Source organism: Micropterus salmoides, unplaced genomic scaffold (assembly GCF_014851395.1).
Source record: "Micropterus salmoides isolate LMB-PRFRI ecotype aquatic unplaced genomic scaffold, ASM1485139v1 Ms_hic_scaffold_22, whole genome shotgun sequence".
Classification (NCBI taxonomy): Eukaryota; Metazoa; Chordata; class Actinopteri; order Centrarchiformes; family Centrarchidae; genus Micropterus; species Micropterus salmoides.
The window spans coordinates 24,037,535-24,065,156 of NW_024041373.1; the positions used below are offsets into that span (position 1 = coordinate 24,037,535).

General features: G+C 42.3%; 1 protein-coding gene across 2 annotated transcripts in view; it reads right to left on the bottom strand.

Moving 5' to 3' along the window:
- Positions 1–9,844: 9,844 nt before the first annotated feature.
- Positions 9,845–27,622, bottom strand: part of meis1b (Meis homeobox 1 b) — an 80,035-nt gene continuing 62,257 nt past the window's right edge. The window contains exons 10-13 of one of the 2 annotated variants that reach the window (XM_038736852.1): positions 19,928–19,986; positions 18,093–18,182; positions 17,025–17,122; positions 9,845–11,741 (exon numbers count right to left, since the gene is read on the bottom strand). In XM_038736852.1, coding sequence (XP_038592780.1) covers positions 17,064–17,122; positions 18,093–18,182; positions 19,928–19,986 — 208 coding nt within the window. In that variant the 3' untranslated portion in view covers positions 9,845–11,741; positions 17,025–17,063. The remainder of the gene's footprint in view (positions 11,742–17,024; positions 17,123–18,092; positions 18,183–19,927; positions 19,987–27,622) is intronic. The other variant, XM_038736851.1, reaches the window with a different exon arrangement.

Genomic DNA, 27,622 nt, shown 5'->3' on the forward strand with positions numbered 1-27,622 from the left:
ATACCTCTCCTTCATCCATCATGGAGCTCAACAATAGCCATGTCTTCAGCTACTTCTGCGCTGCTAAAAGCTTTTTATGTGAAACCTGCAGACGTGCTGGGTGTGTTGTTGGGTGTGCATGTGTGTGTTCATGTATATGTGTGTTGAGGCTAAACGGTATGTGTGCCGTTTGTGTTTGTGCATGTATGTGTGTGTCTGGGGCCTGCAGCTTTCTCTCAAGCCTCTTATCAGATGGATGTGTTTGATATCTCCGCTGCCAAGGATTTCCCACATATACATAAACAACCTCTGGACCACTGGCAGGTTGCACTGACAGAGGCACATCGTTGAAACTCTTACATGTTTAGGAGTTCTGTTTCAGTGCTCTTATGTCACCCACTTTCCAGTTCAATCTTTCCCCTAAGCTACATTAAACAACATAACCCCAGTTGATGAAAAATGGCCTCATATTCGATTTTTCTCTCTCGCTGACACCAACACTGGTTTATTTAAAACGCCATGACCGTTAAACGAAGGAGTGTGTGCGCAGCAATGTGCCGCCAAACTAGACGAGTGACGTCTTCATTGATGTTAAGCTAGCTAGCACTTTGGCCTGTCATTGTCTCATGGGGCTGCATCAGCCATTTGCATAACAAGCCGTCCTCATGACACCAACGCCTTGACAGATGTCAGCCTTGTGAGAGAGGTTGGTCATGTCCTACTATCATGAATAAGCTTCTTTCACTTTTTGTTCCTGCTCTTTCTCCGCTTTGGCAGTAAACATTTTTATTTTGTGGTGAGCCATGTCTCATCAAGGCCCTTGCCCAAGTCATCACAGTGCTTAAGAGTCACTTGACAGTCATAAACATCACCTGAGGATATATTAAAAGTGGATCATTTTTCAGGAGGAACATATAAAATGTCTTACCAGATTTTATTGGAATGAAAGAAATCTATTAGATATCTATTAGAAATTTATTCTGATTTCAGTCAACAAGTCAGTGTGGTTATTATAGATTATATATGGCATATTATGAACTGTAATAACTATTTTCCTTTACTGTCTGTAAATCCCACTGTAAAGCTAAACAATGTTAGGGCTATGTAAAGCGTGTATGAGGACACTGCTGAAAATCTCCATCCTTAGAAAGTCATTTCTGACAAACATCTACTGGTTCAGTACACATTTCTAACATGTTTCCAGTGGAAAACAACAGTGTCTTCATTTTGAAACAAGAATAATGAGACTCTGAAAAGTAGAATTAAACTTAATATTAGAAAATACAAGTTGAATCTGCATTGAAACAGAATAGTGAAACTACCTCTCTGCACTGAACTGAAACATTTTGACTTGTTACAGACAAAAAGGACTCAATTAGAAGGAATTTGTTTGTAGTAGTAAACACACTTCTACTATATTGTAGTAAATGTTGCAGTTGTTCCAAAAGAATTAAAACGTGTAGCAGATGTGGTAGCAGTGGTATTTATTAGTGGCAGGCAGCACCATTGGGGGAAAAATTCCCTTTGTGTGACTAAATTGGCATTAGACATACGTCCACACAGCAACTACTGCATGATAAATTTACTATTTATCCCATGCTCAAATGCCACAAAACTGGAAACTGAACTGAGGAATAAAGTAGCCATAAGAACCACAGTCTCAACATCTCAGCATTTCACACAAGGCTCACTTGAGAAAAAAAGTATGGCAGCTCAAAGACTCTCCTTCATATTTGGTTGGAATGGTAAGTGGCCGTTGGTGCTCCCTGCTGTTTTACGTCACAGGGGAAACATCTTTATCACAGCATATATTATTCCACAACACAGCTTCCTGCATGGAAATGATCCCCCCTGTCCTCAATTCGCCTGCTTCTCTGATAGACTACATTGCTTCTTATAAACTGTCCATGGTCCATAAATTGTGCAGCGCCGAGCATAACACTACACAGTGTCGGCCTGCAGGGACACGCATGTTCAGGGCCCCCGCCTCTTCTCCCTCTGCCCTGGCTGAGATTTGCTTAGTAAATTGTGCGATGAGATCCCGGGGTTTACAGAACTGACAGGGAAAAATTGGCGAGAAGAAAAGTTTTAAACATACCATTTCTCTGTGAGTGAGTGAGTGAGTGTGCTTATCATACAACTCTACAGATGTGACATTTATTCACTATCAATATAAAAAACATTTATCCAAGATGTTGGTAAAGTTGGACAAAGATAACAGTGTAAACCTCATTTCATGACTTCCCCGTAGTGTGCAATAGTTTTTGTGCTGTATTTATAATACTTCATTTAAAATGCATTACTTACACCCAGCTAGGTGTACAACTCCTTTTTACTTGTTACATGTTCTGAATAAGAAACACACTTTGCATACTCTGTTTGTTATGTATGAGGGAATTTGCTTATTCAAACTATGTCATGCTATGGAATAAAATATGTTAAATTACAAGTTAAAGGCCCTACCTGTATGATTTCAATATGTTTTAACACTGGCTGCTTCTTGCGGTAGCATAAAAAGACACTTCCCCCTTCCCAACCCTCAGACACTGAAAATGACACGTTAAAAGCAACGCATAGTCTGCACCTGTCACCAGGTTTGTGAGGTTTATCTAAAGCTATACATATTTATTCAAAGGCATAATTTCAAAGATGTTATAAATACATACATTCTATAAAGGCTTTAAGAAACATGGATTGCTAGCATGATGTGTAATGTGTATTTTAGAAATGAATATCTGTCAGTGTTATTTGTAAAAACTGTGGTATGTAATTATTTTTTGGAAGCATGACTTTGGCCCAATTGGCAAGAAATAAAGTTAATCTGAAAGAGGAATTGTAGTGCTTTAACACTGTAGTACCACTAATGGCCACAAGGAAGATTTATGACCAAAAGTCCCTTTAAAAGAGAAAATTAGACTACATAAAAAGCAAAATAAACAAATCTGACACCAAACATTACATCTATGTTAAGCTGATCCACAAAGATCAACGTGCAGACAGGACTGGCAAAACTGGATTTAAATGGAAGTGTGTGGTAGAAAAGAGAGCTGGGTAGACAGAGATTAATCACAACCAAATAAACAATTACATAAAAAACTAAAACTAGACAAAAGGAGAATGGGAAAAAAAGATGTTACGCTAACGGATTAAACAACTACAGAAAGAAGAAACTCTGCTCAGAGTGCAACTTATGTCTGTAAACTGGAGCACAAGAGTCTGAACTTACTGACACAGTAATCAAACTTTTACTTAATTAGAGAAAAGTGTAAAGAAAGTTGAATCACAAGGGATAGACAGAAAATAGCCTGCTGGAGAACGCTGTGTGTTTATATTGAATATATTGCAGTCCTATTACTTTGTCCACCACAAATTAAATCTGAACTAAGGTTATACTTCAGTGACAAGGTCAAAGCCAACATTGTTACAGTTGCCCCTGCTCACACACACACACACACACACACACACACACACACACATTTGAGACAAAACAAGAGCAGAGATGAAGACACACATTGTCACAGTCGGAGGGTGGAAAGCGACTGACAGGGTGAGAGCGCTGAGAACGCGTGGAGCTGACATTTGTCTTTACCCATCACTGATGTGAGGCTGATGAATATGCGAGATGGGTAGGACATTCGCAGCCTTGGCTGCATCAATTTCCACAGTAAAAGTGTGGAAGAGAGATTTTTTACAAACAATTTCACTTTCTAGTTTTGTTTATGTTAAATTTGAAATGCAAATGTAGTTATGTTAATAAAAATATGACTCCAAAATAAAGATAAGGGCTTACTGTGAATGAAAAGCACCTCTTGTGCCTCTTTTGGAATGATGACAAATATGCATGTTATGAGAGGTCTTTGCCAACTCTGACTAAGGTAAAAACATTTCAAATATTTATGTCTCTTATTCGTCCTTTTAACATGTTTAATTGTTATTATGTTATTATTATAGTAAGAAATGTTACCTTTAGTGGTTTATATTCTCCAGTATATTGTATTACACTTTCAAGTTGCTGCTACAATAACTTCAACCCTAAAATGAGCATCCCATTTTGTAAACAATGAAGCTTACTATTTTACTTTTTACACACACATCCCCACCCCAAACAAACAAACAGCCACCACCCCAAACACATTTTGAGATTAGAGCAGATTGGATTTGAATGTTGAAGTAGCCTCCGGGCCAACACTTTATCAGTATTTTGCTGTGGCTGGAATTCATCCCCTCTGTCCTGTCTCGACTTGCTTCCTCACTGTTTACATTTGGAGGCCAAGCGGTCCGTTCCCCGCAGCCGTTCAAAGGCGCGACTGTGCCGAGAGTGAAGGCAGCACTTTGATTCAAGCCGCGAGACAGCAGAATTAAAACTCACCCATGCAGATATGCACGAGCTAATTAATGAGGTCGGCTCTGCATCAAGACGCAAACTGGTTTGACGCACAGGCGACCATCTCCAAGCATGATTCTTAATTTAAAGCATATTATTTTGCACAATAGGCTAATCATAATAATAACAATTATAAAAAGCGGTGGTAATAATAATAATAACAACACTAATTCTTATAATAATAATAAGAATAAGAATAATATACTGCGAAAGGGTATTTTAACGTCAAGTGAGTGAGTCATTTCTTAAACCTCCTAAAAAACATATAGGTATTAGGGAAAATAGAGATATATTCATCTCAAAATTGCTCAGATTTTCATATTTAATGGGTTTTGGTGACGTTCTTTTTGCAGGCAAACAATAGCGCCCTTCTACTGTCACCCCAGTCTCACCTTCTGGCAGGGAGTCTTAAAGTTATTACTGTAGTCAGAGTTCTTCTTCTGGGACTCGAACCGCCAACTCTGAACAGCTGAGTCACTGTTTTAAGCTTGAGTCCTTCAAAGCTCTGGGAGAAATTGAGAAATTGGTTACGCGATTCAACTACTGGTGAACGAAGGGAGGAAAGAGAGAATGGTGATTTTAAATAAGTCTTTACTCTGAAGCAGAAACGTAACACTTCATGAACAAAGTGTGAAGGAGCTGCAAGATTATTCTACTATGTGCCAAAGCTGTCATTATTATTATATCCACAAGCAGGTGGGGGGCGAGTAGGGAAGGGGGTATAAGCTGGGGTTCGTGAGTGTGTGTTTGGGTGGAGGAGGTCGCTATTATTGGATCTGGCCTCACCAGGTGAGCTGAGGAGCCGACACCCCCCACCCCGCTCTTCTGGCTCTCCTACCCTGCCTGCCGCTGCCAAGGTGACCTTCCAGAGAGCTGGAGAGAGACCGAGAGACAGAGAGAGAGAGGAAGGTGCTGACAGAAACATCTCTGGTTATGAAACAGCCGCGGTTTGCCTCTCTCCTTTGGAAAGGTGCGCTGCCAGCGGTGTCTCTCTCCCCGCAGCAGGAGCAGCTAGCAGGGAGAACACCGAGCCCAAAAACATGTTATCCCAAGCACCGGGTGTCTCTGCTCATAAACTGGAGAGTGGAGAAGTACCCCACGCCTGCTCAGAATGAGCTGTGCGTAATATCTCCACAAACCAGTAGCCAAGGTGTTTACCTGTTACCCGGGTGTATCTCTCTGAGCCAGTATATCTGGCACGTAGTAGTACGCATGTCTCCAATCCCTGGCCCCTCATATTCACACTCATACCTGCTGACAACCCCCCCCACCCCTTGTGCGCCGTGACGCGCTGCGCGTTCACTGCAGGATTGCGGAACGTCAACCAGCAGCCGCAGCCGTAGACTCTGTGTGTTACAGAATAGTTTTAATACTGCAAAGAAGTAAGACGTAGTAAAGCAATATTTAAGTCCATACTATTTGAGTCCTTTGAGCCCAATTTCCTCCAAATAACGTAATTTAATTTAACTTTTGCATAATCAGGAGTATGTTTTACATATTTAAGAAAGATCAACTATTCATTTTAATGAAAAATGTTTTTTTTTTCAATTGTTTTGTATTTCCTTCATGTAGCATTTCTTTCTGAGCATGTTCTTCCCTTTCAGGCTAAAACCTTTTAAATTTGATCAGAGTAGTCAAAGAACAAATCTGGCTCACAGGGTTTATTTTAAAGATGAATATGCGTTTTTATTTTTCAAAATACTAACACTGAATTTGTCCGTTTATTCTAGGTGAGGCCATCCTGCCCTATATACAAATACTTGTGGCGGGGGTGCTTGCAGTTACTCGCGTCACAGTAATTACGTCGGTATTCCTTATGGTCGTTTGGAAAGGGAGAGTATCGCATTTTGTTTGACGCGGGGGCCTCAGTCAGGCTCTGAAACTGGATCTCATGACTTCATCCCCCCAACACCGGCCTCTGCCAACAGCATTGTCTGGCCCTGACGCTCCATATCTCAGAACTCAAAATATTATTATCCCAAAAGTCCCCGCTTCTGTCTACTTCTGAATCAATAGGCCTGTATATCGTTTGAAATATTATGTTGTTTCTTTCTCTTCATTTACATTAGGTCAATTTGAACGCTTTAACCATGAGGGTATATTGTTAAATACGTTTAACCATCACAAGTTACATGACCACTACAAAAGCCTATAGCTGTGTGCTTTAATTCAGAGTCTCGTTTTTCAGACTTAATGGAACTAATAACATAACACTTAATCACGTTACTTTCACTCTCCTCTCTCTCCCCTTTGCATTTCTAATTTCTTATCTGCAGTGGCTTGGGGTTAAACAAATGAAACGAGCAGCTCCCCTCCTCCTCCTCCTCATCTTCCTCTCCTCTCTGTGAAACCTCAGAGGAGAGCAGACCAAACGTTACTTAGCCTGAACGCAGATAGGCTGCAGATAATGAGAGCCTGGTTGCATTAAATGGACAAACAGCAATCCGACATCTCCTGACCCCTCGATGCTCCTCTCGGCTCCATTGATCATCCCCCCTTATGAGATAATGCAATTACAAACATCAATAAGGAGCTGCGAGGGGAATCATTATGTGGTGACAGTGATAAATGATGCTGCAGAAAATAGCGGGCTCCTCTCAAACAATCCCTGCGCCCAAGGGGCTTTTGAGGGCCGGGGCCCCGTCGCCAAGGAGACAGATGACATCCAAAATGGCCCCCGCTCAACAGTCCTCCACTCTTCTCTTTCTCTCTCTCTCTTTCTCCCCACCAACCGATTTTTGTTTTTCTCTCCCTCCTTTTTTTTTTTTTTTGCTCCTTCTTTTGTTTCGAAAGCAGCTGCCGCACGACCTTTGAAGGTGGAGTTTTTTGGGGGGTGGTTGGAAAGTTTTTCCTGCGAGGCGTTTGGGGGCTACTGTTCAATTTATGTTTGTGTCTGTATTGATTTCATAAAGTAGCTCAGATATTGACATATCATCTCAGCCATATGTGTATTTCCTGTAATGATTTTTCGCTTTTGAAACTGCCAAATTGATTGGTTGAGTATTGTATGCTCATCTCATATCTTTAGATCTTCTCAAATTGGACCTTGCAGTTATGAAGCCAGAAGGTAATATACTTCGGTTTACTTAATCTTCATAATCTGCACATTTTATGACGAACATTTAACTCCTGGCTCTCTGGAGGAGAATAAAGGGGAACATCCAGCGCTTCGATTTGTCTTATTCATATGAAATGAAGGCCTTACGTGCCACCTTGATTTGATTTAATTTGTTAAAACCTTATTAAATCATCTGCTAAAACCTCAAATGTTGCAGCTGTTGTAAATACCAAATCATTCTATTTGGAAATAAAATATCAGCATGAATAACTGTCTAGAAAAGACACATATTTGACGCAAATACTATGCGACGTTTCAATGGCCAAACATTTTGAATGAAATAAAGATAAAATCGCATTCAACTAGTATTTCCACTCAACACACATTGAGAGGAACAGTTAAACTATCTTGCCCTGGCGTTCAGCAACCAGTGACAAACCTGGGAGTTTAATTAATAAGCCTACACACATTATTGCCGCCGAGATTTGTCATGACTTGTGGCACAGAACATGAGGCGCACGGTTACTAGTCCAAGTTCCCTGTTTCAACCATGAAGGCACATAAATATCTGCGTTGTTGTGGAAGGAAGACAGGCCTGTCCGGGCACCTCCACTGCTCTGGAACACATTTCTGCTCCATTCATTACTCTGACAGTTCACTCCGCGGTCAGTGTGTATGTGTGTGTAAGACAGAGAGGCGTGTGTAGGCCTACCATCATCATTAACTTCGAATTACGTTTTGACTTGCAACTCGTGAAATTAGCACAAGTCAAACTTCATATAGCTTTGTGCATAAAACCTATTTTAAACTGCAGAAGGCACAAACGGTCAAAAGGCAACTTACATCCACATCTCAGCAGTAATATAGGTCAGCTGTGTCAAAACATTTCCCTAAACATTCAAAATCACAATCATGTAAACGTTTTTACATCTGATAAAATAGAAGACAAGTTACACTATAGTGTTCATAGTGAAAAACCTTCTTTATATATGAATACACTTAAATAATCAATTATTATTTAAACCACGAATTGTGTCTAAAAGAATATGTTTCGTTAAAAAAAAATGTAATTGGGAGCAGACAATTCAAATCAATATTATTATTGTTTATTATTTCAAGAATTTAATTAAATCAAATATCTTTCTCATGTCTGGTAGACTGAAGTGACTTGTGTCTTGTTTTAAGATATTGGCACTTGTTTAAACTACAATTCCATGACATCAAAAGAAATGAAAACAACATTTGTTTCACATGACTGCCACATCTTTTGGAAAGTATTTAAAGAATTTTTTTCATATTAAAGATAAGACCAAAGGAGATATAAAAAACATATGTCTTTTTTGCATTTTTTTGCAGTCGCTTTAGATCTCGTCTGAGCTGTTCCAATCTTTATCAAACTTCCAAACGCGTTTTTGTGCGGTTTACGTCCATGCGTAAATTGAGAGTTGGTGCTGTGCGCCATCCCCAAACGTCCCTGTCCCGGACAGTTACCAGGCCTCCCTAAAGAGGGCAGTCAAGCATGGGCTTTCTCGCCTGTCTCCACAGCTCACGGCGGCCACAGGCTCAGGAATTCACATTTCACAGCCTCGGATTTTCCAGCCATGGTGTAGAGGCGAAGCAATTAAAACGTCGCCTGGGTTTTTTAAGATCGTGTCTTTTTTTCCTTCTTCGTCTTTAGTGTAAATAGCCTTCACTTCGGCAAAGGCAGTAAAAACACAATAGTTGCGCGGAGGAGAGATAGAGAGGGAGAAGGGGAGAGTATTGATTTACACACGCATATTGTTATGGATAAAACAGACTCTCTCTTGTTCGCTGGTTTGAAAAAACAAGACACTGACTTTGGGATTCAGGGCTGCTCTCCGAAATGTATCAATTAGACAATACTCGCTCGGCTCTTCTTCTCAGTCGGATCAGCCTCTGCCTCCTGAAGTGCAGTGTATCCCGGAGACAACGTCGGCTGCAGAGCGCTGCGCTTCAAGCGGAGCCCTTTGACTGCGGGCAACAAGGCGTGAGGGAGAACTAATCTTCCCATTTACATGTTTGTAGCAATTTTACTTAAATGAATTTTAATGCTAAATGAAGGATAATTCGCTTTCTTGCCGAGCCCCTCTTTCTTCGCCTCCCCTGTCAATGTGTGAGAAAATTACAGCATAACGCATGCATTAGCTGCACATTATCCACAGCAATGGGAGGAAGGTTTACTTAAGTGCATGTTTCTTTAAGAATAAATAGACCTCTGCTTTTTTAAATGGGCATTTCTCGACATGAAAAAAACGTTTGTGCCTAATTTAACTTACTATTTTACTTACTTCCTACATTACTTGCAGCGTCATTTGCTTTGTGTTAAAATAATTTAACAGCTAGTGATATGTATGTTTTTATATTTCATATCTGCATGTAGGAAGATAATGTGAGACTAGTTATGAGTTCTGTCATTTGAACAAAAAGTATTTATTTACAACACAGATGTACATATATACCCTTCAAAGTAAAAGCATAAGAAACATGACTTGTCTTCAAAGGAATCTTAAAGATGTGCGTAATACATGTTTGAAGCAATGGATAATGGATGCATTGATAACCCACACAAGCATGTATGCACGCACACACACGTTCCCCCTCACATGCATACTGCCACACACACAGTGGCTTTTACATTCTCTCCTGTCTGTTGATCAGCGTTACATCATCTGGTTAAATCAAAATGAATGGACTGTGGTCTAAATGGTGTTTTCCCATAGTCTCTGCCTCTCCCTGTTATCAGGCATGAAACACTGCAGGGGACGAAAATCCATTGGCCATGCGAGTGCTCGGCCTTGTGACATAAAACACATCAATAGGACACTGGAATAGACTTTCAGAGGCCCTCAATCACAGACACACATGGAGAAAAACAGGAAACAACATGTTTGTGGGACACACACTTGTAGTTTCCCATCCACAGTGATTTTTTTAGATTGTTTGTGAGCATTACCTGAAGCTCTGTATGATGTTTGTTAGCCTGTCATGATGTTATCCATGTTGACACCTACAATATGTGTCTGTCCTCATGTAAACAGAGTATAGAATGGAATAAAATGAAAAATTGGACAATGGCAGCTGGATTAAAAACCTTGTACATCCAAAATGTTAGCTTCTCAGAAACTGCATTTAGATTGATGTCATTGTGTTTGGAGGTAATCGAATGAATTATAAGAGAGTTTCATGACCCCAGTAAAAACATTCCACCAGTAGAGGAACATATAATCAAATGATATGAAAATGTCTTTCAAAAATGACCAAAATTGGAGTTACAAGGTGTAAACACAGCAACAGTAAAACAAGTTAGTTGCACCCTGCATGTACGTGGATGGTCTGTGTGTAAAATAAAAAACGCATCTGAATCGCCATCACACTCTTTCTTACCATCCAAATAAAAGCCTGTGAGAAATGAGAGACTGATCGAATTATCTGTTTATTCACTTTTTTGTCTTTTAAAAATGCATTGTGATTCAATGGAGGGAGGGGGCAAGGAGGTCAAATTTGATGGAGAGATGGCACACACATAGTGTGGAAAGAAATCAGGGGAAAAAAGAGAAAAAAGTTCACATCCTTTTTTAAAAAATCTATTAGAAACAACATAATATGCAGAACAATACAATAGCATTTACAATACTTAAATTCCCAGTTCTTGTGAGAGTCCAGCGTAATTTTACAACAGTATACAGTATATTTTCTTTCTCCACTCACTTCCCAAACTAGGGGTTGATATAGTTATACTTTTAATTTCTTTTCTCTTGCTTTCCCTCCTTTCATGTTTCAATCCACTAAATTTTTTTAAAGGGCACCTCCTTTGCTTTGTTAGTGTCCTGTCAGATACAGACATTGGCTTCTCCGTGGTCCAATTCCATCGTCCCAAAGAGTGTAGTGCTCTTCACAGGAAGTCTCTTTTTTTGCCAAAGAGTCTAGAATATATCACCAGGTGCTGCATTCGCCGAAGGTACAGGCAAAGGACACCGTGTGTCTCTTGTGTGTCATCTATGCTCGCAATCGCAATCACTTTTAATGGAGGAATCCATGTGAACCTAGTGGGCAGTGGCAAGGGGGGCAAAGTCTAGTGCCCACCAGAGAAGAAGCAGGGGTCGCTGGATACATAGACAAGTATTGTAGGCAGTCACAGAAGGCTTCCATGTTGCAGATATCAGCCAGATAAAAAGTTGTTGGGTCTCGGAGGTGGACAGGGGTTGCTGTTGGTTGTTGTCATCAGGAAGTCAAGGAGTCTAGTTCCCATGCTCCCTAGGCCTCTGTGAGACAGGTGATCCCCTGGTTTGCCCTGCAGTTCTGAGGAAAGAGAAGATAAAATTAATCAATGATTGGTTTTGCACAGGTAATTGAGAGATTCTGAATTTCTTTACCTCTGTGAATGTCTGATCAGAGAAAGGATTCACTTTAAAGTTTTCAGTCAGAGAGTACCACTGTTGTTACGTGAATGTCTTTCCCTTCAATCCAGGAATAGAGACATTCCTCTATGAGTTGAAACCCATTCAAAGTCAGCTGATCAGTGCTGATGTTGTAGAGGTTTCAACTAGTGGCAGTGATATGTACATTTTGACAACATATTAAGTTGTACAAATTAAAAACATCTATGTCCGTGCAAAGTCATAAGTCATCAAACATTATTAAGCTCTGAGCAAGTTGGAATATTGTCTCCAGCACTGAGACAGAAAGCATTTAACTACAAAAGAAAACTGTTGAATGAGTTAGATGTCATTAATCATTCATCAACTACAACAATAGATCACACTAGACTTCAGAAAGAAGACTCTCATGTTACATTTGCACTCGAACATAGTAGGACCTGCAGATAAGACCCTGGAGGAGCAGTATAGTATGTGACAACTGCTACAAACCCAACATGGTGCTAATCTGGGTCAGAATACAGACACAAGACTGCCCTTCACTAAGACTGTGTGGATGTGGGAGAGAGAGAGAGAGAGAGAGAGAGCATTGGAGGGTTTACTGAGTTAATCCTACACCCTCAGTAATGCTACTTTAACAGTAGGACAGGACTTAAAGACCAAACACACACATGATCGACTTGAAGTGATAACCAAGGTGCAGTACTTAACATTTCCTGGATAATCTGTTTAACTGAACTACAAGGAAACTTAAAATTAGCCTTTTGATTTATATTTTGATTGGTAACAGTCAGCAAGTAAAACTATTTCAGGTTAGTAATAAAGTGGCATACAATTCAGTCTTGTTTTAAAGTGTAATATGCATGAATAAGGCTTGAATCACAACATCTAAAAGTATTTCAGCTGCTTTATTTATGTTACATATCAACCACAACCCCTGAAGCTGATGCAACCTGCTGCTACTCCTAGCACAATGAAAAATGAAGTAAATAAAATTCATGCTCGCCCTCTTCTCCCCCTACATTCTTCTCTTTGAAGCCAACAACAGCCGCCATCCATCTCTGCAGGTGGAAAGCCACCGCTGAGGAACCACGGCCATTGTTGTCAAAACCAAAAGGGAGAGGTGAGGCTTGCGGCCGCCCGTCACCTGAGAGCGCCAGGGGCCCTTCCACACGTTTGCCACGCACACAAGAGGGCCACTACAGATGACACAAAGGAAGGCAGGGAAAAGGACAATGAGGTGCTGTGGGAGGAGGACAACAGAGGAGTGGCCCTCATTTGTTATTCCCCTCATCTGTCAGTTTTCACCTGGGCTACTAGAGATGATAGGTGCAACTTGCATAAGAGACGGGTGAGCTACTGGCTTCAAACGTGTGACCTTTCTATTGTGAGACATAACCTGTGGCACTACAAGCTGAGTCATTAGCGATGCTATCTTAAATGCAATGCAAACCATGTTCATGCTTAAAGCAATCAGCCATTTAATTTCTATACAATTAAATTAAATCTGTTTTGCAAATTTCTGACAATTGTATGTTGTGTAGTGTGTTTCTGTAGTAAAAGTGTTACATACAGGAACAAAACATCAGCAGAAAACCCAAGGAGAAGTCACTGTCTCAACTACAAATACCCCAAAATAAAAACAAAACAATCAAGAATCTCTTGGATTACTACTTTAAGTTGTTAGTGCCTCTTTCATATGAGAGCTTCCAGAAATAAATCTATGTAGGTTTCTAATAAACGCTATGCATGGAGAAAAAAGCACACATTGCTAATAAGGTTTTTCAGTTAATAAGCCAATCAATACATTGGACTGTAGGCCTCCTTTCTTAGACTCCAAGGAGTATTCCAGAGGGGCCAAATCAACAGGGACACACATTCACAAGGACAATACGAGGGGGCACAAAATCCCCAGTGGGACCTGTTTTTTCCAATGTCCGTTAATAGTAAAAGTTCATCCACCAGAAAGAGAAGTTGAGGGTGGGGGGTGATGGTGGGAGGATGCATGGTAGTGGGGAGTGAGGGGAGGGATCTTGACCCCTCAAGCAGAAGGTTAACAAATTTGCGCTTAATGATTGGAGCAGTGAATCCTGGGACAAAGGGTCTCCAGCCGAGAATGGCAGCAAAGGGGTTACAGGCAGCGTTCACTCAAGCGTTCTACCCGACATTTTGGGAAAAGCTGACAGCAGGGAGGGCCAGAAAAAATTCCATACGCTCTGCGCCATAATTAATTCTTCCACCCTGTGATAACTATTGTCCTGAAACTGAAAATTACAGTTTTCAAGGGCCACCCCTGGCTAATTTTGTGGAAGGGAGGGAAATCAGGGGAAAGGAAGAAGGGAAAGGGGTAAGGGTCATCCGAGAGTCATTCTCGTCGCTATCAAAGGCTCAGCTCGCTTCTGCTTCACTTGCTGGGTTTCATCTCTGCTGACAGGTGTATTGTTTCGCAAGGGGATATAAGCTCTGTAATCATCATTGGGTGGAAAGCATAACGCTTTTCACTAAGCAGGACTAATTGGCTTTAGTTTTAACTAATGTTGCAGTGTGACTGCTAGGCACACCTTCTGTATCAAGCCTCAGCAGTCCTCAGCACAATAACCGCTCAATTTAGCCCCGCGGTAACAAAACCTCAACTCTGCTAATGAAAATTGCTTATAAAATATAATGAACCTGTGCTCTCTTAATCAAATAAGATAACCATTTCCCCTCCTACTGTAATAACCTATTAATTTAATTGGTCATGAAAGAATATAACACATCACTTACATTTAATTGACCTAGAAAGGAAAGTAGCATAGTATATTTGACGGAGACAAGCTAGTAGCAAGCAAAGGCTAGCTAATGAAGCTGTAAAGAAACGACTAGTCGTGAGGAAGAGTAGACATATTTCTGTCACAATTTTTCTCCCAGCTTCTATCTTCTTCTCTCCCTCCTCCTCCTTCCTTCCTTCCTTCTTTTACTTCCACCACCCCTCCCTCTTGTCGTTTACGCTTTTCTCGCTCGCCATCTCTTCATCCGCCCCTCCCTCTTTCTGTCTACCCATCTCTCTCTCTCTCGTCTTTTTTCTTACGCTGTCTACTCGTCTTCTCTGTGCTTTTCCCATCTCACAGAGGATTCCTCTGGTGGCCCAATTACGAGATTCAGCAGGCAAATTGAGGCTGTTTAAAGCAAGGTCTGCTGGGAAGGCTAGCAGCTGCTGGAAAGAGGCAGCTTGGACACGGCAAACCAGCCCTCATGTTTACACACTCACACACATAAACACAGACACAGACACACACACACATCGTCTCGTTCTGAAAAGCACAGTCTTTCTATTACCATGTCTCCCTGCATTTTAAACCTGAAAGATGCCATTCGATGTGAGATTTTTGGTCGTGGACATTTGTGACAGAAACAAGGGCGGCATATTTTCATCGTGGCACGCACACGCACGCACATTCTGTGGAGGGTTAATGGTCTCTATTTTTGTAAACTGAATAAGTCAAATCCATTGGTCACACCTCTGGTGATGGCATATTTAATTTGGATCTAGTCAATTAGGCCCAGCTAAGCTCCATACCCTGCTGGCTACCTCCTCCATTTTGCACTAGTTTGTGTCCCCTCCCTGTGCCAGGAGTAATCCTATTACCATACACACACATGCACATACATACACACACATGAGCAGTGATAAAGAAATGCACGTTTGTACGCGTGCACACACCCACACATGGGCAAATGCATGTATTTCACATATGAGTGTATATGGTATAGATGCACCCACACAGGTATACACACATATGGTGAACACAGACACACATTAATTCACACACACATATTAAACAATGATGTTTCACAACGGTTGGACTCGTAGCCACTTTATATACACTGTGCACTGTGACAACACCAAGCCTGTATACATCCAGAATTATGTGGGAGTCTATTTGGCCCTGGGGCAAGAGAGAAGAAGGGAGGGGGAGAGGAGGTGAGAGGAAGAGAGAGAGGCAGAAAATTAAAGAGAAACAGAAAAAAGGTGTTTGTGCGAAAGATAGAGGAAAATTGAGAGTAAGAAAAACCACAAAGATGGGTTGAGACAGAGCGAGCATTAGAGAAATGGGGGGGGGGGGGGGCTCCTATAGCTGGTTATTGTGTGTATTAATGTGGCTCACGCATCAACAGCAACCCGGCAGATTTATGACACTTAAGGGGCGCTCACTTCCCTCTCTCTCCCTCTCCTTGCACCAGTGACGACTGCTTACATTTTTGCCAATCAGTCTGTTGCCATAGCAACGTCCTACCTGCCCCCCCCCATCCCACACCATCGCACCACCCACCCCCTGTCCCGACCCATCCCCGCCTTCTCTCCTTCTGATCACCCCTCTCCTCCTCGCTCCTCTCTTTGCCCCATTCGCCTTCTTTCTCCTATCCGTTTGCCACACACACACGCTCACATGCATGCGCGCGCACACACACACACACACACACACACCAAGAATGGCTGTTAATTCGAAATATGTGTACCACATCAGTACACAAAATGTTGATGAGGACAAATGATTTTCATTAATTTTTGAAGATTTCCAAGTATGCAAACATTCAAAACATATTTTTAACATTGATTATCATCAATAATTGCTACTTATAGGAGTATGTTTAGACATACACATGTTCAGACAGTCTGTTTTTCTCTCTCCCCTCTGCCTTTCTTCCTCTCTTTCTCTTTTCTTTATCCTGAAAACCTTCTCTTCTTTCCTCTCCTCCCTGATATGAAGGATGTTTGGTCCTGTAGCTATTGGATATGTGAGAGAGCGAAACAGCTACACACATGCGCACACACGCACATTATACACACAAAGAGCTACAAGGTTGTGATCAAAGGCTCTTATCACCAGACCGAGGGTGGGACAGTTAGAGAGAGAGTAACAGAAAAAAAATCTGCCTGGGAAGAACAAGAACGTGTTTTTAACAAAAAACTGGAAAAAAGTACGAAATTAATTATTCCCATATATATCAGTTTGGAGGATAGCTATTTTCAAAACAAGGTCTTGTGCTATTTAAAACTCCCATAACTTTTAACCAATGAAACACTTCAAATTGCGGGCTAAAAGCAGACTCACACCTCCTGATCTGCAGTAAATGTATACATGAATGATGTCATGTATATCTGAGTTTGAGACCACCATTTAAAATGTTGTGGATACGTCAGTGTGTGTCAAAGTCTACTTACATCCCCCTTTGTGTTGCGATTGGTCGGATTGGGGTGGGGCTACATGTAGTGCCACTGACCTTCCATGCCCATGTTCATGCCCATTCCACCCATTGGTCCTGGGAAACACAGAAGGAGTTAATTTAAATGCAAACACATGGTAAAAAGGTAATATTTCTATGCATATTTCTAACTAAAGTTATTTAAGTTGCAGTTTATTTGAAGTTATTACAACCAAGTGTAACCAAGAAAAAGAACAACTGAATGGGAAACCACTGAGGTAAATACCAGAGGTGGTTCTTCTGTGAAACTAACTTGACAGACAACATTGCAGAGGAGAGTACTGGCTTAAAGCTGGCAGGGCGAGGTGTGTTGAAGGGGGGGTGGGGGGTTAAGTAGCCTGGCAGTTTATCCAATCCTGCTGACTTTGAGTGGAGGGTGAGATAGGGTTAGAGACTTGAGAGAATCCCAGAAAACAGGGGATAGAGGAGGAGGAGAGGAGCTTAAGGACAAACTCTGGGATTAGACCTGATGGCGTGAGAGAGAGGGACTGAGAGCGAGGGAGTAGGAGTGAGGAAGGAGATGATTGTGTAATGTGATTGACCACACCTGTTCTGGTTTGTGTGTCGAGGAAGGGGGAGGTAACTGTGTGTGTGTGTGTGTGTGTGTGTGTGTGTGTGTGTGTGTGTGTGTGTGTGTGTGTGTGTGTGTGTGTACAGTATGTGTGTCTTTATCACTGTGTTTGAGGGTGCACATACTGCCCAGTTTACACTTAAACTACCACACAGCGGCCATATAGCTTCCAATAAGTGCTTGTGTGAAAGCAAAAACGAGGAGCGTGTTGGTAGAGTAAACCACCAACATCGCAGATACTGTATGACGCACACTGACACCTAGAGATACCTTTAGAAGCTGAGAAAGGAGCACAAAATGGGTAAGAAAGAGGAAGACTGATGGCAAAACTCAAGAAGGAGGGAACAAAGGAGGGCAAATGCATGAAAATGAGCTAAAGACAGCAAGGAAAGAAAGGAGAAAGATAGGAAGCGCGAGGGAGGAAAGAAAGGCACAGACACGCAGAGAAAGCCTTACCAGGTGGTCTGATTCCCATGTGCTGCTGGCCGTCCATGACGAAGCCCCCCATCGGCTGGCCATCTGGATTATAGGGAGCTCCTTGACTTACTGTGGATGGAGGAGTAGACAAAAGGAGGGAGGGATTGGAGGGAGGGGACAGAGTGGTCAATTAGTGCTTTTAATTAAGGCTCAGTGGCCGAAGCGGGATCATCTGTTGGCCGGTGCACGCACAGGGAGCTGCCGTTGTCTTTCAACGTCATTCTGCTCCGTGTCTGTCGAGCCGGTTATCTACTGTAAGCCCCCGGTAGACTTTAATGCATCTAAGTGCTCTAATAGGGATCGGACTGACAGCGTTCAACACATACTATGGTACACTTAAGACAATGAAGGACTTACATTTTTAAAATGAGATTTGAGCCATATGGAAGAGACCGTTTTTTACAGAATGGAGTCCTTGTGTGCATAAGAGTTTTCATTTTACTCAACATTCACCGTTTTCTCTTTCAAAGTGGCTTTAAGGTTGTTAAAATCATCTTATTTAACTATCTGACAGGGTTTTATATGTTGTGTATCCCCTTGTTTTAGATCTTCATCAAAGTTATTTGAGTGATATATTCAAACCAGACACTCACACTTTTTATGGTAACACCATTCACTCAAATGTCTTGTGCATCATTTCACACATTGCCCAAAAATTGGCATATTTGGTATTTTGAAAAACTCACTGGGATCACCACTAGAATTTAACATAAAGTTCTGTGGATTTGAACAACATCTAGCTGCACAGCAAGACAGGCACAACAACTGGTGAGGTTTAAGAGGTGAAACATTTATAAGCATTTTTTTTCCTCACCCAAAGAAGCCCCTATCAATGTATGAGCATACACATGATCAAAAGAACAAAATGAGCTCCAGGCTGAAGGTCTGATCAGTTTTCATTTGTGTCAACAATAAGTCATTCTTGCTAAGTGGCCTCAGAATCTGCTCCTACTAAAATGCTTTATCTAATAAATACTGCCTATAACTGAGCAACAACGATAAGTGAAACCTGATAGTGTTCCTATTTTTCGCTCGCCTCCATTGTTCCTCTCTCATTGAAATCCACTTACCTTCGATTCAGGCTGTTTGGGGGTCAGTCAAGCAAAAGTAAGAACTCGGCCCCACTGAATGCCTTTGAACTTTACTGCGCCCCTAATGCCACCCTGACCTCTGACCCCTATTACAGGTAATAAAGTTTACAGCAGCCCAAACCAAGCCATGCACCAGGGGGACCGCTCACTCACCTCCCTCGCTCCCTGAAACAGCCGCAAATAGGGTTGAGGGGGGAGTTTAAAGGAGTGAGGGGGTGTGGGTAAAAACAGGTCTGGAGCCAAAAAGCCAAACAACGGTCACCCAAAAAAAGAAACGGGTGAAGTTCTCTCTGTGTTTTGGTTTGAGCCAGGGAGGAGGGGTTGTGTGTTTTTTTCCTTTTGCCTGGTTGCAACGGGGGGAGGAAGGAGTTAAGAGCAAACTTAACTGAGAACACAGCTAGTTTTGTTTACAGGCTAAGATAAGTAAATCCACTCATCGTTAAGTCATTTTCAGCCAAATTTTCATATTTTATAATTAATAAATTGTTTCTCACCCCAAATGGCACATCAAAGTTGATTAATGGTTGCTGTTAATGTTGTAATGTTTTGGCTCTTAATTTTAGTGATCAGTCACGGCATTGAAGGGGAAAGACCCTGGAGGTTTAGGACATTCCAGGATGGGGGTATCAGTCCTGTATTTACCAGCTGAGGGGCCTCCAGGTGCATGGAGTGTGGACGGCTTTCGCCTGCGCGACTTGAATACAGTAACTACAGGAGACTTGCCTGCACGGTTTGACTGGTCGATCATGGGCTGGACTATTCTCCTCCTGGCATTAATGAACCTGAAGAGAAGGAGGAAGAGGATTGGTAGAAAGAGGGAGGAGGAAGGAGAAGGGACAAAGACATGGAAACAGTGAGTACATTTCTCAAAACAAGATCAGGCAAAAATTGCTGACTAAGACCTTGAAAATCTTGGCACACAGCACAAAAACAAACAATGCCAAACCAGCCTCTTACTCTTAGCTAACCATAAGAGTGATTTGGAGAAATTATTCTTCCCTAAGCAACCCTGAGCCGCGATGAATCTCCAATAGAGCCATGGCAAAAGTCACATCTTAACAGCCAAGGCAGTTGTCTCTTAAAATGCAGAAGGCTACAACTTGTACAAACTTGCACAGCCTCAGCTTATAAACAGTAACATCGGCCTGAACACTGGGGTCTTTGTGGGGTGAGGCTTAACTGGGATTTTCTTTCTGCCTGTTTGAAACATGTCGACCCATCTTGGTTTATTGGAGACGTTCCACCTCACGACGAGCTGAGATTGCTGACTGTTTAACACACTTGGCTCCGAGTGTGGCAGAATGAGAAGTGTTGCTGACAGCAACATGTCATGTTGCCACTGGTGCGAGGCATTGTTTTGGGTGATACTCTGTTAAGACAGGTGACCATGTGTTACTCTGTGACAGCGGGAGCTTTTTTTAGTGTGTGTGTGTGTTTTCACAGGAGCAGGAATTGGTACATATAGCCTTGGACAAACGCCTTTACCCTGTGACCTCCAATAAAAGCACTTGGTCAGACCATTTATTGTGAACGCACGCACACACACACAATTTCTCATTTATAAATCTGCTACTCACTTATTTTCAACTCTTAATCTCTCTGTCTCTCTTACGTCCATTCACACATATTCACGCCCTCGCACACACTCACACAGGGAGCGCTCTGGCCTTGCTCAGCCTAACCCCTTCTGAAATGACCCTTTGACATGTAATGACCCCAAGGAGAGAGGCTCTTGGGGCTTCTGACTTGATTTATGTGTTCCTGCTGTTGCCCCACCGGACACTTCTATTTCATCTCTTAAATGGGAGCATTAGCCAAACTTTAAGGAAACAATAGTAGTGCAGCACTTCTGAAACTGGAAAAAGAAACATTTAAGAGGTCTGAGAAAGCAGAGGAGGAACAGAAACAAAGACATCAGCTAGTGTCCCTTTGTTTCTGCATCTGTTTGACCCTTATTAGTGAATTAAACCCCTACTTTATATCACTTTAATATTCCGTCTCTAACTGTTTTATGGGGTCCCTCCTTTTTTTCTGCCAGCTATCTATCCTGTATCACCTTCTAAAGACAGAGCAGCAGGGAAATGTGGAGACAGAGTGGCAGAGACAGATAGCAAGAGAAGAGAAGAATGATTAGCAGCCCGATTGTTTTCCTGCATTGTTTTTATATAAATGCGCCGTTATATTTTTAAAGCCGCTTCAGAAAAATTGTTAATTTTTGACAGGGTTGCCAGTGGAGCTTTTTGTGAGGTGAAAGGATCTGAGAAAAAGAAGAAAACAAAGGGCATCTTGTCGGCCTTTTAGCTCGATGCTTTGGAAATTTAGTTCTCTATTCGTTACAATAAAGTATGTTGAATTGGAATTTGGGGAGAGACAGAAACAGAAAGAGCAAGGGAGGAATGCAAGAATGCACTGACATGGCAGAGCACCATCAAATGAGGGAACGTCTGGAGTTTTATCACCCACACCCACTCCCTCCCTTCCTCCCTTGCTACCCTGTTTTGCTGGGGGAGATATGGGAGGAGGAGCGAGGGAGAGAGGGCAAGGAAGGTTGAGGAGGCCTGAGCATTCCTTTAAGTCTCCTCTCCTCTTCTTCTCCTCTCCTCTCCTCTTCAGGCCCTTTATAGAAGGAGGAGGTCAACTTGAGGCCAGCATGGGATAACTGTTGACCTCTCCTTCTCCTCACCTCTTTCCTCTTGTCTTTCATTGCGGTCTCCTCGCCTCTGTTCTTCCTCTTTCTCACTTTCCTTTCCTTCCTCATTATTTCTCTCCTGCAAAATGTGGTTCCTTCTACCTTCCTCAAAAATACAGTGATGCAACAAAGAAGGTTATTTTGGCAATAGGTGTGCATTTATTTCAGGTATTTGTTCCTGGACAATGGGGCTCAGGGAGGAATGTATTAGACTTGATGTGACCTCCCATAAACACCAGTATTTATTTATGCTAAGGATTAAATCAGTGAAGTAATAATCCTACTACTCACTGCTATTGCTGCTACTAGACCTACAAGTGCTGCTACTGTTAATACAACAACTACAGTGACTCTCATACCTCCCTCTCTATATCTGTTTCCTTCTTCTGCTCATTCCCTCCTTATCATTCCTTCTCTGTATGGTGGAAACTGGCGGTCCACCTCCCAGCAACAAACCGACAGTAACCCACCAAACCCCTCCTCCTCGCAAAAACTCTCCCCGGTTTCCTGTCCCTGTCGTCCCCATATCTGAGGCCAGATGCACCATGGGGGCTGGAACAAAGGATAAAATGCCTCTCATAATAGCAGCCAGGGGAACGGAGCGAGGGAGAGTGGGAGAATGGGAGGGAAGGAGGAGTGAGAGAGTGGGGGGGAAAGGCAAGGGGCTCTGGTCTGCAAACCAGACACTCTTGCTGTGACCGTTAATAAGCTGACAGAGAGAAAGACTGTGAGAGAGGGAGAGGTAGGATTGAGGGAGAGAAAACGGAGTGAATCAAGAGAGAGGAAATAAGAAAGGGAAAGACTCAGCAAGAGACAATGAGTGATGGAGAGACAGAGTAAAGAGAGAAAGGGAGAGAAGAGAAAAGCTGAACTCCTCTATTGGGGGGATTGAGGCTTCACCTTTGCATGACCCCCGGGTGCTATAGGGCCAGTGTTTATGGCCTGTTCATTCCCCTGCCTCCCATCACAACACAATGAGCTGCACTATTCAGCTCCACACAGTGCAACAATAGCTCGGCTATTTTGGCGTGACACACCACTGGTGGTACGCATAAAGTTGGACAAAAAAAACACCAAAAGAAAAGCATAAGGAAGGAAAATGTCTTGAAATAAAACATAGTCTTGTGTAGTTCAGGGAATCCACCATGGTGCAAACACTGCCAGAGGTATGATTGATTCCCAGCATGGGCACACATGCTTGACATACGCATGCACCCAAGGAACAGTGGATCAAAAAACATGTTGGCCATATGTTATGCCACAACTGAAGACTTAAAAGTCATACAAGGAAAGTAGGTGAATTTTATTCTTTGTTGTTCTGCCTCCAATCTATTTCTCCTTCTGAGATTGCTAATGTCTGGATTAATCCTCCCACCCCTCTCCCTCCTTCTCTGGGAAGAGTGGAACTGATTGCGACGGCGTCTGCCAAGCCCTTGCTAATGTCCTATTCTCATTACACCCGAGACACACACACACATACACAGACACACTGAGCCGAGGCAGCCGCACACAGGTGTACACGAAGCACACGTGAAATGCCCAATTAAAAGCAAGAAATTGTCTTTTTCATCAGCTGCCTTTGTTGCGTGACCAATTAGGGGATAATTTAATAACGAGCAGTGGAAAGATGCAGATTGGATATACAAAAGGTTACTCTGCGAGCTCGTTGATTTAAATTCATGTGGAGTTCTCAATTTCTGTGGCACACATACTCACACACACGCACATCTCCTGAGCCTAGTACCAGTATTATATTAGTAATATGAGACACACTGAAACACACAAATGTCCACATACACACGTCCTCTGCACTCACTACCAATATTATATTAGTAATCTGAGAGAACGTGCACACACATGCACAGGCCTGCACACACCTCACATTTATCCACAGCTGGATATTTCAGCATCACACACCCGCATCAGGACCCGCCGGTGGATTTCTGTGCAAGCCGACAGGGGTTTACATGCATATTCAAATCTGAGAGCCGCTTAAAATAACTGTGTAACCACACACTCCTCCTGGCTGCCAATCAATGTGATTTAAAAGCACTAAAAGAAAGCGAGCTTTGATGGTAGAATCATGTAGCTTATCATCAGGTTGTCACTGCGTGGCTAGCATTGATTGTCTGCTGCTCAACCACAATTAACGCCTAACCCATATATCCTTCCTACTCACTGGTGAGCACGCACGCGCGCGCACACACACACACGCAAACTGAAACCTGTTCTGCTAATCAATTATTTTATCTCAATTGAACGTTTTAACCAATCCTGTTTCTATAAAACTACCAAATTCGTCCTACGTAACATAGTTATAGTTGGTTTTGCACTTGTGCACCAACATAAATACCGGTCATGAATCACAAGATAAGCCTTCATACAGCATGTTGGACACTATACACCTCTTTCCAAGTCTTATGTCACACCTTGTATCCCTGCAGAACTTTATTATCCCATGTCCCAGCACATCCTCTTAAGTAAGTAGTTATTTTATTATAGAGGTCACATAATCTCTAATGCGCAGCAGGGGGTTGGCAGTGCATTTATTCACATGAACCTAAATGTGTATATGTAACCTATGTCTGTATATGTATGGGAGTGTACTGCATGTGGGTGTGTTAGGGAATTACAGTTATGAGTTTCTCCTCTTGTTCTCCACAGTTGACAGGTTAACTCATAAATCACCTCATTTTCTTTTCCCCACATATGTCCCTCGCTCTCTTTCTCTCCTCCTCAGTGTCATTCCCAGCTCAGATGCTTGGATGAGATGCTTCAGATTAGTTTGAGTAAACTAATGCAGCTCCTGGCAGTACTCTATTTGCAGTAGGCATACACACAAATCCATAAACGCTTAAGAGAGGGGGACATGGGGAATGGATTGTGTAAGAAAGGCTGCAGCTCTCTATAAAGTAAGCCATACATAATATTGTGGAAAGAGACTTTATTGTCCTTAATTTGTCTATGCAGCTTTCAACACGTACAAACACCTTCATGCATACGCAGAGTTAAAAAATTAACTCAAGGCACCCATTCTGCTACATGTGCTCACTAGTCAAGGAGTAACATCCTTCTCGCCATTTCCCCCAAAGCTGCTTAGACCAATCAAACGGCTGCAAATATCTACATCGTAGGTGTGTAACACTCCCACACTGCTACACACAAACGTACACCCTGCTCAGTCCCATGATCCTTTCTGCTTCTTTACCGCCTAAAGAAAAAGGCTGTGTGCATTAGGTCTGTGGAGAAGGTGTGGTACCTTACATATGACCTTTGGGTTAGCTGTGGCACTGTGACACTCTGACATTAACACTGATACGTGTTCACACATACACAGACACATAAAAATAATATGCAAAACATATATATATACACACACACACACTACACATCTGACAAGTAAGGTTGAAGTGAGGTCATGTAAAAGTCACATGACTAAGTCTGAGTGCTGCAGTTAGGCTGTTATTAGACAGGAGGCCTGTGTTTTGAGCCAGCAATATATATAAGTCTTTATTGGCAAGCAACTAGTTCCTCAACCATCTCTAAATGCATGCATAGCTATGCACAGACACCCATACATACACATTCAGTACATGCTGGTCTGCTGATCCAGGTCCTAATAACATGAGGTGGATTAGTTAGATCCAGTGCCACATATGGAGGGAAACATAAGAAAACAGTGTGAAATTTAAAAGAAGCTTTAGACTGAGAGCAGCCATGGGGTCACTTAATCCCCATTACTGCACACACATAAAATACAAGTATGTAAGCACACACACACACACACACACACACACACACACTGTTTCTCAACTACCCGAAAGCCCAGTGTCCATTAAGAGAGCCATGAATCTACCACTAAAGCTGGTTTTACAGAGTGGAGCGACAGGCTGGGTAACCACACACACTGTCTCACACACACAAACTTGAGAAGAGCTCATTGTGTATGTGTGTTTAGTGTGTGTGTGTGTGGGGGGGGGGGACGTGTGTGTGTGTGTGTGTGTGTCCATGACAACCAGGTGCCCCTCAGAGAAATGAAATGTTGGCCACTTTGAAAACATACATGAACTCATTGGCTCTGACTGGGCTGGCTTTGCAAAACTCACCGACTTCTGAATAGGACTTGCCAAAAGGCAAAATATAAACAGAGGGTGGGAAAGAGGGGTGAGAAACGGGCAAGAAAAGAGAGAGAAAAAAAGTTTAGAATACAAGGAACAAAGGAGAAGAAAAACAAAGACATAAAGGCAGAGAAGAAGAATAGGACATCAGAGGAGAGCATGTAGCTGTCACACGTGACCACCGTCACTCTCTTTATCTCTGTTCCTGCTTCCCATCATGCACATTCAGACAGTCTTGGACTCAGTTTGCTAGTCATCCATCAATGCCAGAGAGAGGGTATGGCTTGAAGCCTGGCTTTACCCAGAAACAACATGGCTGTCCTGTGCTGCCCACTCCACAAACACAACATTGGACAGATTCGGTGTCCTTTAGCCTTTGGGCTTGGATCAAAATGTATGTGTGTTGCTCAATGTGTATGTGCTTGTTAGCATTACTCTCTTTGTATGTGTTTTTATGTTTTTAAGACTTTTAGGGTGGGGGGGAGGTTGCATATGCATGTAAACATGTTCGGTTCACTTATATACGTGTATATATGTACACAAATAAATACACAAATGTAGCCACCAAAGAAAATCTCAGTTTACACACATACACACACAGATGACCAGTGTCACACAGAGCCAGTATTGCTGACAGGGCTTGCGGTGGGGACTGCTGCAAACACACAGCGGTTGACCTAAATCCCCCCATACTGCCCGTGTCATATCCTGTCTCTGCGCGTGTCACTTCCCCCCGCTGCCTCACAGCAGCCATCGCTATGGGGTTCCCTCTGACTGCCCAGAAACTAGTGAAGGCAGTTTTACAGTTTTAGGCAATCGACACCCACTGTCAGCAAACACCAAAGGAGATGAAGTGAGGAAAAGGGGGTAACATTTTGAGAAAATGCTTACATTTAAATATTTGCTTGTTATAATCAGAACTGATCTGCTCAAAAGTACTTAAGCATTTAAAATTTTATAATATATATTTGGAAAAATACAATACAAATACAACTCTAAAATACAATGTACATCAGCGGCTGTTACCCTCATTATGTTATGCTTTGTCTACATTTCCTTCACATACTCACTTATCTTAATTGCATGAAATCAATGTCAGTCTTCTGCCTGCCTTAATTGTAGGAGAAGGAGTCCTATTTTTCCTACATATTGAATTTTGGCACAAAAGACTTGTTCCGTGGCCCCACTGATTCACTTCACAACAGCAGTTGATCCACACAAGAAAACATCAGCGTGAGAAAAACAACTGACTGATGGCGGCGGGTACTACATCGGCCATGTGTGCTTCAACACAGACCCTGGCATTCACGTTCTGCCGCCTTTTATGTTTTGGACCCCCCTCCACTACTACAAAAGAAGGTTGAAAAGCAAGGGGGAGGAGTGGGGAGAAAAGAGGAGGGAATTAAAAAGACACAGAGAGAGGCGAATGAAGAGAAATGCAGGTTTGGCCTCGGGCAGCGTGCTGTGATGTAAGAGAAACAGAGAGAGTGAGAGGAAGAAAGAGAGAAGGGTGGGGGGAGAGATGGTGTTCGGTTCACAGTGTGTCTTTGCACATGGGCACCTATATGTGTAGAAGCACACACACACACACACACACACACACATACACGT